Raw genomic sequence first — 21,015 nt, forward strand, 5'->3', positions numbered from 1 at the left:
ATGATGTATTTGCAAATAAACCTTTAATTTCCATGCTCAAACGTAGCTTAACAGGAATCTCATCAACAACACCAGTCAAGTGAAAACAATTTAATTTAATTTACTCAAAAGGGGTCAATGTCGTACATAAACTGTGTTTACTGTGTTGTCCTGACTGGGACTCCAAGTTAAAGCTCTTTATCCTGTAGATAAATATGCACACAGCTCCTCTGGCACTGACAGGTCACTTACTCAGGCTGACCTTCCAAATAGATTGTTTCCAGTAAAAATATATCCATCTTGAACATCTTCACATTGAAAAAGCCCATGAACAGCAATATTTGAAATCAGCTGATCGATGTGTTTATTTCCACGATGATACTCGCTAAAAACGGCATGTAGCAAGCTATTAGTGCCATTTTGATATTTGCTAACGGGATGCTGAACTCTGACCTTTCGATTGACACCTCATTTGAGCCAATCGGAGCTTCCATGCGTTATCTACAGCTATCAAGAGCCAATGAGCCAATTATTTTGTTTACAAGCGGAGCCAACAGCAGCCCAGTCTCCCGGTGACTCACGTATCGTGTAGCCAATGAACTGCTGGACCTTTACACAAGTGACAAGCATGGTTAGATTTTTACATGGTTAGATTTGTTTATACTTCACCTACTTTGTGTCATTACTACTGTTACGTGTTCAAAAGCTGTAAAAGAGACCAGGAATCTTTGGGTTATAATATCAAGTTATTTATTAAAATCAAAAGTGCAGCAAAACATCAAATTACACTCATGAGGGCCGATCGGCTTCACTGTTCTACAGAACACCAGGGAAAAGCAGTTAGCTGTCTCGCAGTTTCACAAAAAGGCCCCGAAGAGCATTTCACATACAGTATATACACACTAGCAAAATATGAGTATCCCTTCTTCTTATTGGTTGTTGTAGGCCACCATCCAATGGTGGCCTTTGTTAGTAGGCGTGATCATACCTTTTGGCAAAGTTTCATCTTTGGTGTCCTGATTTGGTACCTGTTTATATTTATTGGGAACTTACACTACATTAAGTATACATATTTGAACTTACACTTACACTACATTAAGTATACATATTTAAACTTACACTACATTAAGTATACATATTTAAACTTACACTACATTAAGTATACATATTTAAACTTACACTACATTAAGTATACATATTTAAACTTACACTACATTAAGTATACATATTTAAACTTACACTACATTAAGTATACATGCTTGAACTTACACTACATTAAGTATACATATTGAACAGTAAATCTCTGGTCTGCGTCTCAGCCTGACACAGGGTGCTAAAGATTTACCTTAACATCTTCAAGGTCTCCTCAAGCCTTGGGATACTGCTGCTCAACACAACACCTGCTATGTTAGCGGAATGGGCATCTTTTCTCACGCACACCTTATCTGGTTATAGTCTAGACAAAGCTAACTCCCTGCACCCTGTGTGCCACAGTTCAACTCCCTCTGTGTGAGTAAATCAAATCAAATTAATTTAAATAGCCCAATATCACAAATTATACATTTGTCTCAGTGTGCTTTACAGACTGTACAGGTTACGACACCCTCTGTCCTTAGACCCTCGCATCGCACAAGGAAAAACTTCCTAAAAGAAACCCCATAATTAAAGGGGGAAAATGGAAGAAGCCTCAGGGAGAGCAACTGAGGAGGGATCCCTCTCCCAGGACGGACAGACGTGCAATAGATGTCGTGTGTACAGGATAAACAACATACTCTTTTTAATCATGGATATGCATATAATAATCAAAAGTATAAGAATATAACATCGTACATAGTAATGCGTATGGTACTTTAATCAAGGTATAAATGTATAAAAATATACATACATAGTAATGTGTATGTTATCTTGTTTATCATGTTACTGGTATCTTCAGCATGCACCCCCATACGAAGACTGGGAGAATTATTATATATATATATATATATATATATATATATATATATATATATATATATATATATATATATATATATATATAAGAACTGATTATAATACTGATTGTAATACTGAGTGTAAAGCACAGCAGGAGACAGGAGACAGGGTTAACAAAGGAGTGTTAAAGCACAGCAGCGGACAGGAGGTGAACTGTTCTTTCTAAAGAACAGTTCCTCAGCCATGTCTGATAGCGGAGTCGATTGAATTAGCACGTCTGGGACCTGAGCTGATTATTACATCTGTGTTTTGACCCCCATGTTGTAGAACAAAGGAGAACTGACCTGGAAGCTCTTCGTGGCTTCCTGTCTTTAGAATGGGTATAAATATGGCGGCTGGGAGAGTTGCTTCTCTGAGCAGCACAGCAGACCTTTTTTATTGATCATCCTTTTTATGAAATTAAATTCGGCTTCTTCTTATAAGAATATTGATCAAGACTTTTATTTGATTTGAATCCTGACTTCGTGGCATTATTAAGAATATTTTTCTAACACCTTTTTATCAATAAATATTATAATATCTCCAAATGCACAGCTTGTGAACGCCTGGTGTTACTCTTAGAAAAACCTGTCTAATATGTTACGTTTTTATCCCTTTTATCTGAAATTTGAACCTGAACTTGGTAACACTTGGTTCTATATTTTTATTGTGTTTTTCCAGTTCATACCTACCAGCTATACCCATCTTCAGGCATCTTTTTCAACAACAAACTTCAGGCGGAGTGTATTTTCTTCAAATTCAGTATATTCAGACCACTATTACTCAGTGCCAGAAGCACTTGGAGTGATTATTCAATGTTTTGCATGAACAATAAGAGAGTTTTTTTTCAAATGAGACCAAAATCATGCAGCTGGTGCAAATGGTTGAAGAGCAGCTTTCAATTTACTTTGGGTATGTCGTTTGCAGGTATTTTCGGGTAAATGCCCCCATGTCATAAGAGGCTAATACCATTGTTTATTACTGTTTTGGGTTTTAGCTGCCTTTAACAAACACAATTTCCCATAAGCCCTAGCCAACCGTAGGCTAAACGTAATGGCTTGACAGAAGAGGCGAGTGCATGATGATCGAGTCGAGGGCTCGCTGTTAGAGGTTTTTAGACGGCAGAGATTACAACTTCAAGGTTGAATAAATGACTTAAAAAGAGAGCGTTGGTTAGTTTTATGGATAAAGACAATACCAAGCTACAAGGACCTAAATCCCCACACTGCCATGCTTCATGGAAGTTGTAGTTATTTATCTGTGCCTGTCTGTAAAACAAACAAAGTCATGCAAAAAATAAAACAATGGACAAAAGTTTGTTTTATTTATTTATTCATTTGAAATTTCATTTGTAGGACTATGTTATTTTCAATTTCCAGCAGCTATGCTTCTTGCTTGGTCATGTGTTACAACCAACAAAACAGACAGTGTGTCCTGTGAGAGGGATCACATCTGCAGGTCTCTCTCTCTCCCTCCAAGAAAATACTTCAGACCTTTAGACTCCATCACTTCCCTACTGCAGAAGTAACGTCACACGGTGGATGTGGGTAGGCCTTCTTACGCACAATGTATTCACAAGTCGACCATTTAAAAAATTTCTCACAGTAGTCAGGGTACCCTGTGGGGGTTGAATACCTGCAAATACACAATTAAAAGTAGAATATATAAGAACAGTGATGAATTAAGTTTCTCCCCATTTAAAAAATTGAAATGTTGTGATCTGTGTACTTACCCAACACAACACCTAGTGCAAGTACAGTCATAACATTTACTGTTTCTCCATGAAGATCCTATTTCATGCCACTTCTTATCCACATCGTCCTGACAATGGGTCGCATCTAAAAAATAGTGGTAAACATTTTTCAAAACTCACGTTTATTTAACATAAATATACTGTATTTCTATGAGTATTTATTTTTTTTATTTTACCTGCTGGCAAATTCTTAATGTAACATTGACTGTTTGATAGTGAAGCCAGAGCACAAAGCAGCAAAGCCACAGCCAAATATTTCTTCACGGGGGAAAAAAACAGAAACAAACATCACAGTTTTAACATTTGATCTCAGCATGTTAAATTCACATATATATCATGTATAGCATGTATTCGGCAAAAAGCAGGGGAAACCTCTAGGTAGTAACAGTGTATAATCTGTGTTTTAGAGATATTATACATTCATCTGAGATTAATTATTCTTTAAAATGTTGTCAACAACTATTTTCACCTCCATGATTTAGGCTATACTGTATCCTGTCAAAACACAAAAGCAGCTACCAACAAACAATTGTAACCAGACTTTCTGGATTAAGTTCTGAAATCAACTCACCATAGTGGCAGTCAAACGTGTCCGGTTTGTGCTGTGTTTAGGTAAGATGTTAAACATAAACTGTATTTTGAATGAAGGGCTCTGTCTTTTAAACTGTGTCTGCAGTGAACTTTGGAATTAAATTAAATTAAGGTTGGGGTGGTCTGATTAATGGAAGAGGTCACCACTGTTTGTATTTGTCTTAACCCAACAAACAAAATGGGCTGTCCTCCCGTTTAAATATTTTCCCATAATTATCCCGTATTTTTAACCTTTCAATAAAAAAAAGGCCTAATTAAAAAAATGCGTACAGTGGTAAAGTGTCCTCCGGACAAAGCAGGTGGCAGTATTATGTTTAACTTTAGTTGAAAAACGTTATCCGCAAGTAAACACACAGAAGAAGAAAAAAGGAACAATAACATAGAAGAAGAAGAAGAAGAGAAGAAGAAGAAGAAGAAGAAGAAGAAGAAGAAGAAGAAGAAGAAGAAGAAGAAGAAGAAGAAGAAGGAAGCATATGGATGAGAGTCACAGTGAACAGGAGATAGATGGAGACGCGGTTTAACCTGCCAAACAAGTTAAAACTTTATGCAAGTAACTAGGCAAATGGGAGGAGACCTTCCCTTATTTAATAAAAAGCAGAGTCGGGCAAACTCGTGCTTTTTGTAAAGTGTGCCATTCAGATTTTCGATTTTCAAGCACGCCCAAGAGGCACAACACATACTGTCAATGACTTCATTTGTGACAAGAACTGTTTCCGAGGTAAAACAAGTGACCAAAGCTGAGGGAAAGATGTCAATGGTTTGCGCCAAAAATAATGTAGCCTTCAGCTGACCTTGAGGCAGGCAAAGTCTGCAAACCTATGTTTACAACAAGTCCCTTGCAGATGCTAGGGACTCCCACACTGAATAAAATGTATATATGCAAGTAAAATACATACATCTTATAAACATGTCTGTACAAGTAATACATACTTTAAATAAACATGTAATTCCTGAACCCGTCCCTTATGTGTTTACATTTACATTATATGGGTTGGGGCTGGCTGGCTCAGAGCTGTTAAGGTATGGGCAGAGTCCGCCAGAAAATGTCCCTTATTTTGAAATTCCAATGTTGACAGGTATGACTGTATGCAAAGTATTTATTTGAACATTTGTTCTTCGTAATGTCAACTTCTGCAAGGAAATAGTACTATTAAATGCATCGATCATTTAAACTTCGGTTTCTGAACATCTAAGAAGCTGTAGCACAGTCTTTGGCAAAGAATCGAAAACCACTGCATTTTATTTTGGCGTAGTAAACTGATCCAGAATCCGCTATAACCCTGTCCACGTTTTGCGTCACTCACTGACGCGCCACAAACTGGGTTGCCAGTTTTCTTAAAATTAAGCGCTGACTGTCCCTCTTGCTTTAAGTGACCTGAAAATGAGGGATGTGGAACGCCACATGGCAACAAATCACACAACAAAAGGAAGTGAGGCTTGTACGTCGTACGTACTACATATTTATGTTTTATAAAACCTCTAGGATTAACAAAGAAATACGTGCGTATTTGGTTTAGTTTGGCTCAAAAGAAGAGTTTAAACCGTCTCAGCAACATGGAGTAATAAAGCGAAAAGGTGAGCAGCAGAACAGCGATAGCGCCATTTGGGTAGCCTTTAGCCTGCTATGCTAACGTTAGCATCCCAGGCCAGCCCAGTCGTCAGTTCCTTTACACAGCATTAACATTAATGATACATATTAAGCAAACACCCACGTAAATTAGCGTATTTAAAGACGTTTTTAATGGTTTAGAAGTTATGTGCAACTCAACACAGTTCAATGATATTATATAAGACAATACCCAGTGATGCTCACCGTGGACAAAGCACCTTCATGTGGGCTTTAACTAACGAATATTTCCCATTATCAGTTAATCTTAGTTATTTCCTCTATTAGTTGTTTAGTTTATACCATTCCACGAAATAGTGAATTATGTCCACCACTTTACCAGATTACATGGTTACATAAAATTGTTGTTTTGATCAACAGGCCAAAACTCAAAGATATGCGATTTACTATTGTAGAGGTTGTTGTTGTTGTTTTGAAACCAGCATATATTCACATTTAAGAGGCTTGACACAGTTATTTTTAGTTAAACTGTTAGGTAAATGATTAATCGATTATAGTTATTGTTCCCCTATTAGTTTCAGCTCTTAAATTATGTTTAACATCACAATTGCTGCATCGTATAGGCCTATTTCTAAAGGAGTGCTGATATGATTTAATATGTCACTTCCATAAAGTTAGGGGACTTGCAATATTACATTTATTTCATACATGTGTTTTCACAGGCTGTGTATGACCGGTAAACTGATCTTCATGTGTAAAGTCAGTGGAGTGCCCCTTTTTATAATGTTAAGTTCCTTGGTGGAAGGAAAAACAAAGATTTTCTTGTCGTTTTCTCATCTCAAATAATACATTTTGGCTCCTCTTTGCCAGTTTGGTCTGAATCCACACAAGTTGTTGAGCTCTTCCCGGGGCCCTTTGGGGCCCAGGAAGAGGATGCATCGTGGTGGGGATAAAGACTTCCAGCTATCGGCACGAAAGATGGGCACATCCTTGCTTTTCCAGCTGTCAGCTCATGAAAGAGAGCTGGACTTGGTATTTCTGGACCACAGTTATGCCAAGCCATGGAATGCCCACCCGGATGCCAGCAGCGCCCGGCCTACAAGGACGCTGTTTGTTACCCCTCGTCGCCAGCCTGAAGCCTTGTTGTGAGTCAAAAAGATCCTTGTCATAATCTGTAACTAGATATCAGCTTCCCATTCTGTTTCTTACCTCCAGTAAAATAAAATCAATCACTAAACTGTTTTTCTGCCTTGCTATTCTTTTCGTTGTCTGCAGAGACTCTGAGTCTGTGTTGGATGTAGAGACCATCACACCGATACCTGTTCCTCTGTATGACAATCAGAAAGCTCTTAGTGTGATGAAGGAGTGTGAGCGACATGTTCTGTTTGCTCGCACGGTTGCTGAGAGCCCTCCACCCCCCGATGACTGGGAGGAACATGTTAACAAGTAATTAAACATATAGAGCAATCTACTGTTCATTTATTATCTGCTTGACACTTGTGTTTATCCAAAAGTTATCATTGGAAGTATCTCAGTGCATCGTTTTGATTGTATCATTATTCTGTTTCAGGACTGGATGGTCAGTGGTCCAGAACAAACTGTTCAACAAAGTCCTTAAAGCTCTACAAGCTGAAAGACTAGCCCGCCTGGCCAATGAAACCTGTAAGTTGTGCTCATTTTATCTAATTCTATTCTCAAGATCTTTACATTTAAGACATTGTGTAAATTCAGCACCATTTGTAAGAGCTGGATCAAAACTGTTATTGTTCTCTGAAATCATCAGTTTGTGCACAGGCAATGCTTAGTCTATATTTGCAACAGTGTGTATGCTTTCCCACTTGTTTGATAACATAGGCACTGTTGAACCAAATATATTGTGCATCGATGAGTGATTGGACTCTATAGTTTATACAGTTTACGTCACTGCTTTATCGGATTGTCTTATATGGACGTGAATGATATTCATCCGTTATACACCCGACAAATCAATGCAACCATTTCTCAAAGGCTGTTGCAAAACAGTGTTCTCTGTTGGGAGTAAACATATCCGTATTGCCAGGGAAGATATCTTGCAAACCAGGACTGTACGTTTTGAACACTAAAAGCACAGATTTTAATGTCTAAACACAGGGTTTGGTATTAAATGAATAACGATATAATAAAAAAGTGACTACACACTACTTTAATATTGGGCCAAATAAATGTTATGGTCTGCATTTTTTATGCATAGTTATTGTTACCTTTTTAAATGAGCATATGGACTCCAGTATGTGTCAACATTTGAAAAGCACCTGCCCAGTTATATTGAGTTCCACATTTCTAAAGTTAAGCTAAAGCGTCATCGTGTGTGTGTGTGTGTGTGTGTGTGTCTTGTTTCCCTTTAGGCTTCCAATGAGCCAATCTTGCGGAGGATAGCTGTGGACAACTGTGCCAGGAAGGTGCGGCATGCATTAGCCAGTGTGAGCTGGGACACCAAACTGACGCAGTGGTTACACACTACCATGATTGAATCCTTAAGCCTCGCTATGCTTGCTGCTTACCTGGATGTGCTGCAGACTCTCAAAAGCAAGGTATGTGTGTATGTAGTGCATATTTCCAGTCAGATGTCTGCACCAGTATTTTCAAGATCTGGGATTCTTGATTCATCAGTATTCCTCTCTGTGTCTTGGAAGTTGCCGTTGCTGATTGACAGAATGTTGCTAACAACAGCAAAGACTGGCGCTCCAAGTGCAGAGGCCCTGTCACTGCTACTGAAACGACCCTGGGACCCTGCTGTTGGAGTCCTGTCACAAAACAAACCGGTAACACTTGCAAAATCATTGTAATAGAAAGCTTCTTTATACATTTTTTAAAACTTTGTTCTTATTGATCTGTAACAATTAAAGACCAGTTTTTCTTATACATTTATTTCTTATGTTTCAGAGCAAGCTTCCTGGATCCCCACTCATCCTAATTGCTCCATCGAGCCCAACCAATCCTGCCCTCGCTACCTCGCGGCGAATGAGATTCTGGCAGTCGCAGCTTTCTTGTTTGGGAAAGGTCTAAAGTCTTACTTAGTTATATGTGTTACCAAGAATTTGGGTAGCTATTAATCTCAGAAAAGTGCCTATAATAACAGTTTGTCTGTCAGGTCATTCCAGTGCACAGTCACGTGAACAGCGGAGCCAATATTGGCATCACACAGTGCCTTGAACACATGTTGGGCACCGTCAGAGCCAAGGTCATGGAGGTAGGATGTTCTGTTTTTATCTGCTACTTATGTAACTGTAGTTGCAGTGTGATAGTGATGTTGTTCTCTGACTTAGCCGGTTTGTATTTACATAAAGTTGAAAAATGTCAACTCTATGCAAATTTGCCCATCCAGTGTGACGTGCCTGGCTTTTGCGAAAAATTGGACCAAGCTGTCAAACTAGGCGATGTAATTAAAAAACGAAATAAGATTCAGCAGTGGCATTACCTAGTCCTCGCCTCAAATGTTTTCAGAAATAGATTTTGGTGGATTGTTTAGACGGAGTGGAGCAGCAGGTTCCCTCGCGTCCTCTCCAGATCTGGCAGAAATGTAGCGTCAGCTGTGTCTTTAACACTTCATCGATCTGGTCTGTGGAGGCAAAATGGGAAACTATACAACCTTGAAGAATACAGATTTTGTTTTGGTTGTGTTAGATTGTTTTACAGGATGTGTCTGCAGCTGTATTAATTATGTTTTTGTTTTTTTTAACCACAAGGTTCACAGTCACTTCCCCCACAAACCCATTATTCTGGTTGGCTGGAACGCTGGTGCTCTCATCGCTTGTCACGTAAGACTTCTTGGAACTTATCATTGCGATCTAATGTGATGCTAAACCGTTTTCATCCATGAAAAAATGCAATTCATTATTTTTCTTTAAAGCTTCCTTACTTAATTACATCCGGACTAATTACAGGTATCCCTTATGGAGTATCTGACTGCTGTGGTGTGTCTCGGCTTCCCCCTGCTGACAGTCAACGGGCCAAGAGGGGTAAGACCTAAGACATTATCTTCCAATTATAGTAATCTTTCCTTTTTTAATGTTAATTGTCTCATCGCTTCTACTTAGAAAAAAATGAACTTTGGCTTCAAGTCAGTAGTTTTAATGAGTTTGTGAATGTGCTACTGGTTTGCAGGATGTGGATGACCCGCTGCTGGACATGAAGACCCCAGTGTTGTTTGTGGTTGGCCAGAATGCTCTGCAGTGTAGCATAGAAGGCATGGAGGAGCTCAGAGAGAAGCTGAGGGCGGACAACAGCATGGTGGTGGTGGGAGGATCAGACGACAACCTCAGGTCAGTCACAACCTCGGAAGCAAGAAATAATTTTAAAAAAGAAGCAAAAACATATAATATTACATTAGGTAGATTATATTTTCCCATGTGACTATAAGGATTTTAATATAATCCAGTAGTAATAGTAACACTAAATGGTTACCCTCCACAGAATAAATTCAGCAAAGATGAAATCAGAGGGACTGACGCAGACCATGGTGGACCGCTGCATTCAGGTTGGTCCTTGTACCTTTAAATGTTCAATTTACACCGTTGTGTCTGAGGTGTTGCTCATCCTCTGCAGTACCCTTTTTTAAAACAAAAACACGGCTATTAAATTAACACATTTGTCTTCTTTCATGACTGACCTGAAGGATGAGATCGCTGACTTCTTGTCGGGCGTCCTCACACGGGCAGAAGGCCACGGCCATGGCTCAGGGGAGATGAGGGACCTGGACACAGAGAAGAAGAAAAGGCCTCGGCGGGAGCTTCCCTTTGACATGGAGAGAGGGCGACCTTCCTCCCCTGCACTGAGAGTTCCCATCTCACCATCGGGTTCAGAGGTCAGTTAACAGAGGCTACATTGACCAACATTTTCAAAGGGTTAAAAGTGTCACTTATGTTTAGCCTTAAGAGAAACCACCAGTTCTGCATCTGATACAAATAATTAAAATAGAATTGGTATATCTTAATAGAATAATAGTTAATTACAGTTGCGTCATGTTTAACGATCACTTGTTTTGCTTTGTATCCACAAAATTGGGAACGTTTTAGACTTAGTCATTTAACAAATATTGAAAATAAGACAAACGGTAGTGTTTTTAAAGTAATTCAATTCAATATCTTCTCACTATTTTTTATGATACTCGCAAATATTACAGAATTAAGAAAATGAATATGTGCTATATTCTTTGTTTTCATTTATTATCAAGATTTCTTTAGACTGCATTTGGGAGGTTTTCTAATATACTGCAACCATTTTCAATTAAAGTATTGTTTCTAATGAATATTATAAGCAATATGTTTACTTTTTGAATGACTGACACAAATGAATCCTAACTCATCAGGTGTTCCTCCTCTTCACTGTTTCCTCAGGATCTGTCTAGTGTCTGTAGCAGTCCCACTTCAAGTCCCAAACCCAAGACGTCTGGTCTGTCTCCAGCACAGAAGTCCAGTCTGATCACAGCCACACAGCTCCTCAAGACACACATGCAGCGCTCTGGCACAGTACTCACTCACAAGCAGGCTCAAGGTTAGTTCACCACCACACTCAACTCTGTCACGCTCACATACACATGCTCAATGATCCGTGTTACCTGTGTGTACACTACTCTCACCTTTGCCCCAGTTGTTTATGTAATAATGTTACAATGAGTCTTTCACCCAAACCTATGCTGAATTTTGCAAAAAGCTGAGCATGTGTGGTGGTATGTGAGACGTGAAAATGATTGCAAATTCTAAGAAAATGAAATTATTATTATCACATCGCATCATCTGTTAGGGCAAGGTAGAACGTGACTGAAATACTCTCCTCTCATCCTCTGTCTCTTCTCTTCCTACAACTTTCTTTTCCGGCTTTTTTTCCAATTCATTCCAGCTCAGTTTGCTGCTTTTATGAAACAAAACATGCTTGTGAGGAAAAATCTTCCTCCTGGCACCCCTCCTTGCATTTTTGGTAAGTGTCTCTCCCTCTTCCTTTCTCTTTCCTCTTTGTCTTTTCACTTCTTTCCTTGTTTCCATTGCCCTCATTTTATATGAATGTCACACACTGAAATGCTGCACTGGCTTCTCACTAAACACCCAAAGTCATGCTTTGAACTTTACATTTCTTAAACTGAGAATAGTACATTTTATATTGCTTAACATTTTGCAAAGCAGGTTTGTACTACAGACAGACAGTACTATTTAACAGAGGTTACAGAGGAATACAATGATTCCCCTCAGCAGTCTGGTCAATGTCTTTGTTTGTTTGTGTGGTGCAGTGCCAGTGACCAGTGATCAGATGGAGTGCCTGGACAGAGATGAACTGAGGTCCCATGGCAAGAGGAGGCAGGCGCCTAGTCCTACGCCAAGCAAAGCCTCCAAGAGAGCCAAGATCAAGGTCACCATTGTTTCCCAAAGCGAGTCAGCAGGGGGCACCATCAGCCCTGCTGCACATGAAGGTACAAACCCTGGTGTCTTCACTTCATTCCTTGCATATAATAATCATAATAATAATAATAATAAGCTTTATGTGTATAGCACCTTTCATACAAGAATTGCAGCCCAAAGTGCTAGAATAGACAGAATAAGAGCATTTACAGTACAATAATCACAGTGTTGATATAAATGAGTCTGAAGTACCATTATAAAAATAGCAGAATTAAAATAGTTTAAAATAACATTGGAATTCATGCCTAGTTTCCGTATCTGTGCCGTACTTAACGACCCTCCTGCCGGGAAACCACATACATCACACCATTCTTGTAAATGTTTTAAACTGTCAGAGCCATATTTTGAAAGCATGAGATCAACAATGCGCCCCTGTGACCCTTCAACTGGTTTGCATATGACTTTATTCTTTCTGTTTTCTTTAAAAAACTGCTTGTGGATTGATAAAATCAGTAGTTATCAGCTCTCCTTTTTCGTATTTGAGTAAAGTCCCCCCCACCCCTTAAGAGGTCAACTTCTTTCATGTTAAAGGGGATTTTGTGTTTCTCCACCAGCATTATACCACTGACATTGTGGAGCATAACAGTTAAATAGCCTCCATAAATATCACATTTTCAGCATTTTATTTTATTTTTTGTTCGTATAAAGGCAAACATTTCTTTGGGGGGGTTCACAACCTCAGTTATCAGAAGACCCTCTGTCCTGTCATCTTCTATGAGCTTCTGTGTTAAAGGTTTACAGTTTTAGATAACCAGGTATGTAGAGTAGTTTGTTATTCATTCTTCTTCTTTGGTGTTAGTTACTCATCACATTATTCAGTACCCCTCGTATCATGTGTAAATTACATTTAGTATGTCTGTCGAATTAGTTTGACACAGTTATGAAGAAACTAGTAAAATATAATGTGCATGATAAAGATTAATGCAATGAAACAGTCATTTTATTTTTGCTGTTTATTCATATCATCATCATCATCATCAGGATGCAGGATTCTTCATGGTATTCTGGGTGTTGTAGTTCTTTCTCTGCACAGGTCAGCAGCAGCTTGTTTCTCTCTGCAGACCATCTGGTTGTTGTGGCTGATGAGGTCTTTCACTTCGGTGTCATCTGTGAACTTGACAATAACTTTGGAGTAGTTTGGTTATTATCAGCAGATTAGAAAGACAGGATCATGTAATTCATTAGATAACTGAGGAGTGGGAGGCACGGCTCAGAGGCTAGACTAGAAGCTAAACGAGCACAGAGGTATGGTTTGGTGTCAACATGCTTGGAGGTTTTTTTGGGGTTCAGGAGGAGCTCGAGGAGACCACAGTTAAAATACTTGAGATTAAAAAACAGGGTGTTCCAGGCTGTTCTTAGCAAAGGAGGGGAATACTGACGTGTTGGTTTTGTCTCAATCATTTGGAACATATCTACACCAGGGCTCTCGGTGCTCCGTGCTGTCGGAGCAAAAGTCAGGCGTGCGATTAATCTGCGTTAATATTTTTATTCTTATATTTGCCTCTCAGGCTATTTTTCAATCAACCATTAAACCATGTCCTGTGTTCTTGCACGTTGTATAAAAACACAGTCACAGCGTTCTCGCACACTGCACCTGCTCACAGTGACAACCAGGTCAAGTACTCGTGGCTGTGCCTGCCTTAGGTTGTCCCGAGGTTTAGCAGGGGGATCTTACCCGTCATGGGCCAACCAGTCTTCCATACTTGCCTGTTTTTTTAACCCTTTAATGCACAGCATGCGTCCAAAGAGACCCGAGTGTGTTTTAATTGTAAATATCTTTGCAATAAATTACTTTAATCATTCAGAATTCCTCAATTAACTTGTTTTTTATCATCAAAAATTCTTATTCTTATTTTTCCTTTCTTACATTTTGAATAAAGTTCTTTTTTGTATCACTACCCTTGTAAGGTACAGCATGGGTCCAAACGGACCCGTATTCCTTTCCTATGTTATCTCAAGCATCGCTGAGTGTTTCTTTGTATATTTTTGGAAATCAATTTATTTAATCATATAATATTCCAAGTATTCATTAAATATCTTGTTTTTGATGACCACAAATCATTTTGAATCATTATGAACTAAAATAGTTGTTGTATTACTACATCAGGTTTACACACAGGAGTCAAAAAGGACCCGTGTCTGTCTATAATATTAGTGTTGCTAAAAATAATTATTTTAGCAGTGGTTTGGACCAAACAATACATTTAATATTTGAAATCTTAATTTGTCACTTTGTCACACTCATACATAACATATAACACATATTTCTAAAGTGTGTAGGTTGGGAGCTACTGAACGATAATATCTAACTGAATATAACATAGTTTTTAAACCACAGTGCCTAAACATTGATGCATCAGTGTGAACAATGTCATTTATCATAATGCATTATATCAGTCAAAATGGCTGAAATTCTGCAAACAAGTACTTTTATCTTCCTTAAATGTAGTTTATTTAGTAGGACTTTAAATGCATGACTTTGTAATGGAGTATTTTTAAATTGTGCTATTGGTACTTTTACTTGAGTAAATAATATAATAACTTCTTCCACCTCTGGTTTAAAGTGACGGTGTATCTATAGAAGTTAATGCATACTTTTATGTGTAAGAATATAAGACTTTCCTGCCAGAATCTAGGAGGGAGTGCTCTCTGCTATTCTCTGTTGTCTCCATATCCTTCCCCTGTCTCTCCTCCTGCTCTTGTCTTTCTGTCGCCTCCTTTTTCCTTGAAAAGTCTGGGACTTCATCCTCCTGACCTTGCTCTGTCCTGTCTTTCACTACTCTGCTGTGAGTCCTCAAACATGGAAATGCCAATCAGTTGTGGAGAAGGAGATCTGGACATTCAATCCCCAGAAAAACCTTTTAAAAACGGCTGAAATAATCATATCCGTCCCGATAAAATTCAACAAATTCACAACACTTTAAACTTCCCTGGTTATTGCAACCCCTTCATTTTAATTAGTAGGCTATATGCAAAGAGGTGTTGGCACTAACTTCTGTGAACTTGACAACAGTCTTCTCTCTCAAGTGCTTCCTGTCTCTCACTCTGCTCTCGTTAATGTTTTGTGTATGCTGCCACCTAGAGGTCAGGATACCATCAATCCTCATAACATCTTGTGTCCTGAAACACTTTTAATTCCTCAGCTCATCCAGTCACACAGATGAGATTCTGCTTCTGCTTCTGTTTTGGTTTTAGCTGCAACAGGAGGCAGTTTTACTAGTTTCTGTTCTGTATTTTAGCCTGAGATGAGAAACATTTGACTCATAATACCTGCAGTGCTCCTGCAGTGGGAATGAATGAAATCCTGTTGTTAAAAGTGGCATATTGGTATGCTGTGTATGATATACACAGATGGAGACAATGTAAGAATCTACCTGCAAATATTTGGCATTTTTGGTTGAAATGTGAAACTTGATGGAATAGTTTCAGCTGTAACTCCAAAAGGCTCCTTTACATCTTCAAACACAAGATCTCTCACCTCCCAAACCCCTGACTGTTGCATGTCCTGCCAATGACACTGAACTCTTCCTTTTCTTTTCTTCTGACTGTGTTGATCTTTACATCTATCGTTTCTCATGACACCACGATGAGTCTCTTATTAAAGCTGCTACAATTCCCTCTGGACTAAGGCTCCTCGGATACTGTTGTCACATCTTTTACCCCATTTTGCCCCCAATCTGCTCAACTTCTTCCACGTTAACCCTTTGTAAAAAGGTGGTTTTCTATTTCTTCACCAGCATTATTAATTAATTCAACAGATAAATACATGTAATGTTTAGCTTTTTCTTTTCTTTTTTGTCTGTATATAAGAAAACATTTCTCAGGGGGATTCACGACCCGACAAAGTATTGTACCTGTAAATAACCAACTATTATGATGTGATCATTTTTCCATGCAGTTGGTGTCTCTGGGAAGCCCTTAACAGTGACTGTGGGACAGACTGTCGCTGGAGCCAAGGAGCTCTCTGGACTGCTCACAGGCCAGCGGTAAGATAGCCTGCCCGGCAACACACAGGCACATTCAGTACCAATCGCTTAAACCCCTGATCGTGCACACACCCACACCCACACTCCCACCCTTATGAACAAAAGTGTGTCTGGTGCAGAGAGATTAATGAGTGGTGTAGTCTGGGAACTGAGTGATGGCCAAACATCACTTGCTGGGGTAGCTCCTGAGTAGATTGGTGGTTATGTGTGTCACTGCAGGTCTGGTAGTCTCTCAGAGGTATCTGGTGCCCTGTCGTCAGGCTCCATCTCATTCAACAGCGTGCACCCTTGCATGGTATCAGGGTCCTCCACAGCAGTCCAGGTGCAAGCTCCGGCTACTGCCCAAGGTATCTCTGTCCTGTCCTGCCCTGCACGCCTGTTAACACTCTCAACAGTGCAGCTAATCTCAGCACCGTAACCTCCACATACAGTGCAGTTCTAACCACTTTGTAGAGTGACGTTAAGGTTTTGAACACTGGATGAGAACAGTGTGTGAGGACAACTTCATCATTGATTACCTCTTGCGCCATCTGTCACTGTCCTGAACCCTACCTTTTGGACACAACTTTCATACTGTGTGGGTGTGGGTGGGTGTGGGTCTAGTTTAGGCCTGTGGGAGCAGTTTGTTAAAGTTTGTGTTAATATTTATCCCACATTTCAGCTCCATTGATTCACTGTTTTTGTGTTTGTGTGCAGCGCCTTCCGCCAGCAGTCTGCTACAAGGCCTAAGTTTCAGTCTTCAGGAGATCGTCACCAAAGCTCCTAGCTTGCCCTCCACAGCAGGCAGCACCCAGGTACCTCTTGGTTACATGGTTACGTTGCATAACATTTTAAATGACCACATTGAAAGTTTTGCCTGTAAAGTACATTCCCAATGTTTAAAGTACAGTCACAACTAATTAGCTATACTATACTGACAATCCCCCGAGCGAGGCACTTAACCCAGAGTTGCTCATGGGGGACTGTCCCTGTAGTTAGTTCACTGTAAGTCGCTCTTGATAAAAGTGATATAATGTAATGTATGTCCACTAAAAGTGTTTGTGTTTGGCACTGACAGGCTCAGATTGTTATTATAAGTGTCTGACAGGGTAGTGGAATAGCCTCATGTCGTAGCTGTGCTAGCTTAGCTCCCCTCTCGGCTCTCCCCCCCTCTTCTCCTGAGCGGTCACTCTTCAAAGAAGAAGAAGACGAAAAGAAACAAAAAGAACAATTAAAACGAAAATGTAGCAACGTTCATGGGAGCTACAGGCCAATGCATTACAAAAGTTTACTAATGATTGAAAAAGATGGAGTTTATCCTCGGTGTGTTGTAATGACACCTTCAACTATTTGTTTGTCTTCTCCTCCACCCTCAGGCGGTCTGTGGCAAGCCCCAGGGTCAGGTCCTGAGCTCCGCCGGTACCAGCAGCAGTACTCTGCTCCGGGCGTTGCCTGTGGTCACTACCGGAGGAGTGGCTAAAACCACCTCTATCCACCAGCTGCTCACTAATGGCGGGCTGGCCAAACTTGCCAGCAGCTTGCCTGGCTTGGCGCACATCACCAATCAGACCGCTGGTATGTCTAGAACTGCCAAAACACGACGGCCACGTTGAATGCTCAGAGTTCATTCATCCGTTTGTTTTGGAAACACTAGTTCAGGACGTCTGTAGGCCAGGGAGGATTGCCGCAGTAGAGAACCGTAGAGGACTGCTCTGTCAACGTGTGTGTGTGTGTGTGTGTGTGTGTGTGTGTGTGTGTGTAGATGGTTTGCCTGGAAGAACCTGACTCTTATCAGGTTTGCGGAGTCAGGTGTGCAGATACTCAGCATCGGAGGGCAGATCAGTGCCGTATGACATGTGTTCATGTTCAGAAAGAGCCATATGGAAAATATAAGGTCAAACGTTTCCAGCTTATTGTTGACTCGTAATGTTTGTGGAGAAATGGATGCAAATGTGAAATAAATATAAATGTATGAAACCATTTGCTACAGAAGAATTGTGAATTAAGTTAAAACCAATGTGGGTATGGTTGACCAACTTGAATACAATACCCAAAAGTCCAGAATGCTTTGTATGTCACATTTGTTTGTTGGAGCCGTCATTTCGTGTTTGTGTTCTTCATGTAGTAACATTTTGTAAACCCTTCCAACAAATCACCTGCTTATAATATCCATATGTATGAATGCTGACATGTTGAAAAGCAATAACAATAGCACATGACATTACCCAAATTGATGTTACAATAAAGACTGGAATCAAACTCATGTTTTCATTGCGCCTGTTTTGTTTTCTTTTTCTTTTAGGGTCAGTCAGTTTCACTCACTAAAACTCCCCAATTTGCTTTTACCTCATTGTGTTCATTGTCCAACAACCTGCTATTGTTTTAAATTGCTAATCTGTCCACAAAGCAAAACGCTCATTCTGATGACTTCCATCACAAGTTGTTTGCCAAATCAAACGCTCCATTTTTACCCAGTGTATTCTGGGGGTTAGCATGTGTAGCCGTTAGTGCTGAGCAGTTTTGTTTGTGTGTCAGTAGGGCAGAAAGCCCCCACTTCGATAACGGTGACCCTGCGAGGAGCACAGCCGAGTAGAGTGGGATCTCTCAGCCAAGCCTGTGAGGTTGTGACGCCGACTCGCACCCTTGAGCCTAAGGTGTGTCTCATTTAAGCATCACATGGTTCCTGGTATAGCCACAACTTATTTGGCTGCTGCTTGTTGATTCATACAACATCTGCCTTTTGTTTGCTTTTCACGCTGCCAACATCCATACAACCCAAAGCAATTTATCTTTTGTGCTAGAGTGGGAATATCTTCACTGCCATAGCAACCACAATGCCATTACAATTAATTGTATTATGGATATTATTTAATATTTAATAACTATTACCCAATTTAACATGGTATTTTGTAGCTTAATGGGCATTTAATAAGTTAACACAAAATGGTCGATGCACACACTGAGGTTTTTAAGTTTAAGCAAAGGGTCCCTTACGGTTTGAAATGATGATACCCAGAAGGTTTATATGTGGACTAAATGTAATCAAATGCTCACAATAATGTGAATCTCCTCACATTATTACTGAAGATATACTGTGTGCACTCTTAACGGCGAAGAAGTAAATGTCAAATATTTCTTTGTCCTTAAGACTTTAATATAAATAGGCTTATTGTTATATTTTCCTGGAGTGTGAGTTAATTCCACTGTGCCCTTTTACAGCAGTGAAAGGTTTCCAAGTGGTGATGCACCTAAGCTGGTGCTGTGCCAGAGGCATCTGTGAGCCACAGCGTGCTGATGAGACTGTACCCTCCCTGCAACGATGCACACACCACCCCACAACACCTGCCTCACATCCTCCAGAGAGATCCCCTGTCGAGATGGTTGGAAAACGCCTGGCAGCCGCTGTTGGCTGAGGCTGAGCTGCTGCGTTGCTTTATGTGCAGATGAGGAGCGCTGACTCGGTGGTCTCCGTGCAACAGTCTGTGCTCTCTTCTTACACCTTTAACATTCTGAGAGCCAGGTACAAAACATGGTGACGTGTCCTCAAGGGAGGAAATGATATCCTGTGAAGATAAACTGCAACCTACCTGGACTTAGACACCTGCATCTCAACTAAACTGAGTGTATATTAAAGGAATGCTTCACGCCTACAATGATTATTTGTATATTAATTACTCGCCCTGTGTTATTCTGTGGAAATTCTTGAAGAATCCAAAAACGGAGAAAAGTCTTGATGAATTGAAGTAAATGGGGGGGGGGGCTGCGTTTAACAACAGCAGAACTGTGAAGAAAAGTTCAAAGTAACTTGGGGTGAGTAATTGATATATAAATCGTCATTTTCGGGACGAAGTATTCCTTTAAGTCAAAATAATTTTGTCATCTCATTTATCACAGGCCAGATATTATTAACGGGAATGTCATCTTGTGTGTGGAGCTCTTTAATGTCACAACTGGATCATTCTAAATATCTCCATATTTGTGCAATAACTAAAATGTTAGTTGTGGCTTCCATATTATTTATCACAGTAATTATATTCACATCATTACAGTATTTCATCATATGAATTGCTTTTTGTTTAGCGGTTTTCCTTCACTATGACAAACAACTTGACCATATGATAGGCCGAAAATATGTTAGAGTAAGAACTAAACTTCATCGCTAAGTAAATGTCAGTATTTGTAATAATCATGTGATTGCAGATGCTACAGTACAGATGCAAACAGCTGCATGTCCATGTCCTTATGATCAACCTTATCTGTTTCATTTGTTTTCACCAATCTGTTGTATAAGGCAATATTTCCCATCTTCCTTGTATATGGACTTTTTTTTTTTTTAAAGAACTGTTTCCTATTTGCTAATCTAAATATTTGGTCCTGTGTGTTCAACACTTGTATTAAACACGCTGAGCAACTCCTCTTTTTCAAAATATAATGCTCTCATGCATGATAGTTACACTGCAGTGTTTACAGCAACAGCATAAATACAGCCCACTCATCTCAGTTGACATCCTGTCTTAAATTCCACACGCAGGCAGCAGTCAGATAAGATAAAGAAAGGAGCATGTCTCCTCCCCCTTATATAAGCCACGTTTTGTGTGTAATAGGCAGAGACAGAGAACAACAGAGCTGCTGGCAGAGACTCCATCATCATCAACAGCAGCAGTGAATATTCAAGCAATACATCTGAAGTCTCTCCATCACAACTCTGTTCTTTTCTACAGGAATGAGTTTGATGTGTGTAGAATCTGGAAGGAGTAT

The 21,015-nt window shown here is 39.8% G+C and overlaps 1 protein-coding gene across 4 annotated transcripts; it reads left to right on the forward strand.

Moving 5' to 3' along the window:
* Positions 1-5,682: 5,682 nt before the first annotated feature.
* Positions 5,683-20,674, forward strand: kansl3 (KAT8 regulatory NSL complex subunit 3). Of its 4 annotated transcripts, XM_029440394.1 has the most exons (22): positions 5,683-5,733; positions 6,732-7,006; positions 7,137-7,307; positions 7,432-7,520; positions 8,244-8,431; positions 8,534-8,662; positions 8,784-8,900; positions 8,992-9,090; positions 9,587-9,658; positions 9,785-9,859; positions 10,005-10,162; positions 10,314-10,377; positions 10,516-10,704; positions 11,237-11,393; positions 11,739-11,816; positions 12,124-12,303; positions 16,191-16,278; positions 16,498-16,625; positions 16,975-17,072; positions 17,634-17,832; positions 18,796-18,911; positions 19,477-19,613. In XM_029440394.1, exons 1-22 carry the CDS (start codon positions 5,683-5,685, stop codon positions 19,480-19,482), a joined length of 2,727 nt encoding a protein of 908 aa, XP_029296254.1. In that variant the 3' UTR covers positions 19,483-19,613. The 4 variants fall into 4 exon arrangements, with proteins under 4 accessions (XP_029296254.1, XP_029296251.1, XP_029296252.1 ...); XM_029440392.1 differs by lacking the exons at positions 5,683-5,733; positions 6,732-7,006; positions 7,137-7,307 and having other exon boundaries at positions 7,450-7,523; positions 8,246-8,431; positions 18,793-18,911; XM_029440393.1 differs by lacking the exons at positions 5,683-5,733; positions 6,732-7,006; positions 7,137-7,307 and having other exon boundaries at positions 7,450-7,523; positions 8,246-8,431.
* Positions 20,675-21,015: the final 341 nt, after the last annotated feature.

The sequence above is a fragment of the Cottoperca gobio genome, chromosome 9 (assembly GCF_900634415.1).
Source record: "Cottoperca gobio chromosome 9, fCotGob3.1, whole genome shotgun sequence".
NCBI classification, from domain to species: domain Eukaryota; kingdom Metazoa; phylum Chordata; class Actinopteri; order Perciformes; family Bovichtidae; genus Cottoperca; species Cottoperca gobio.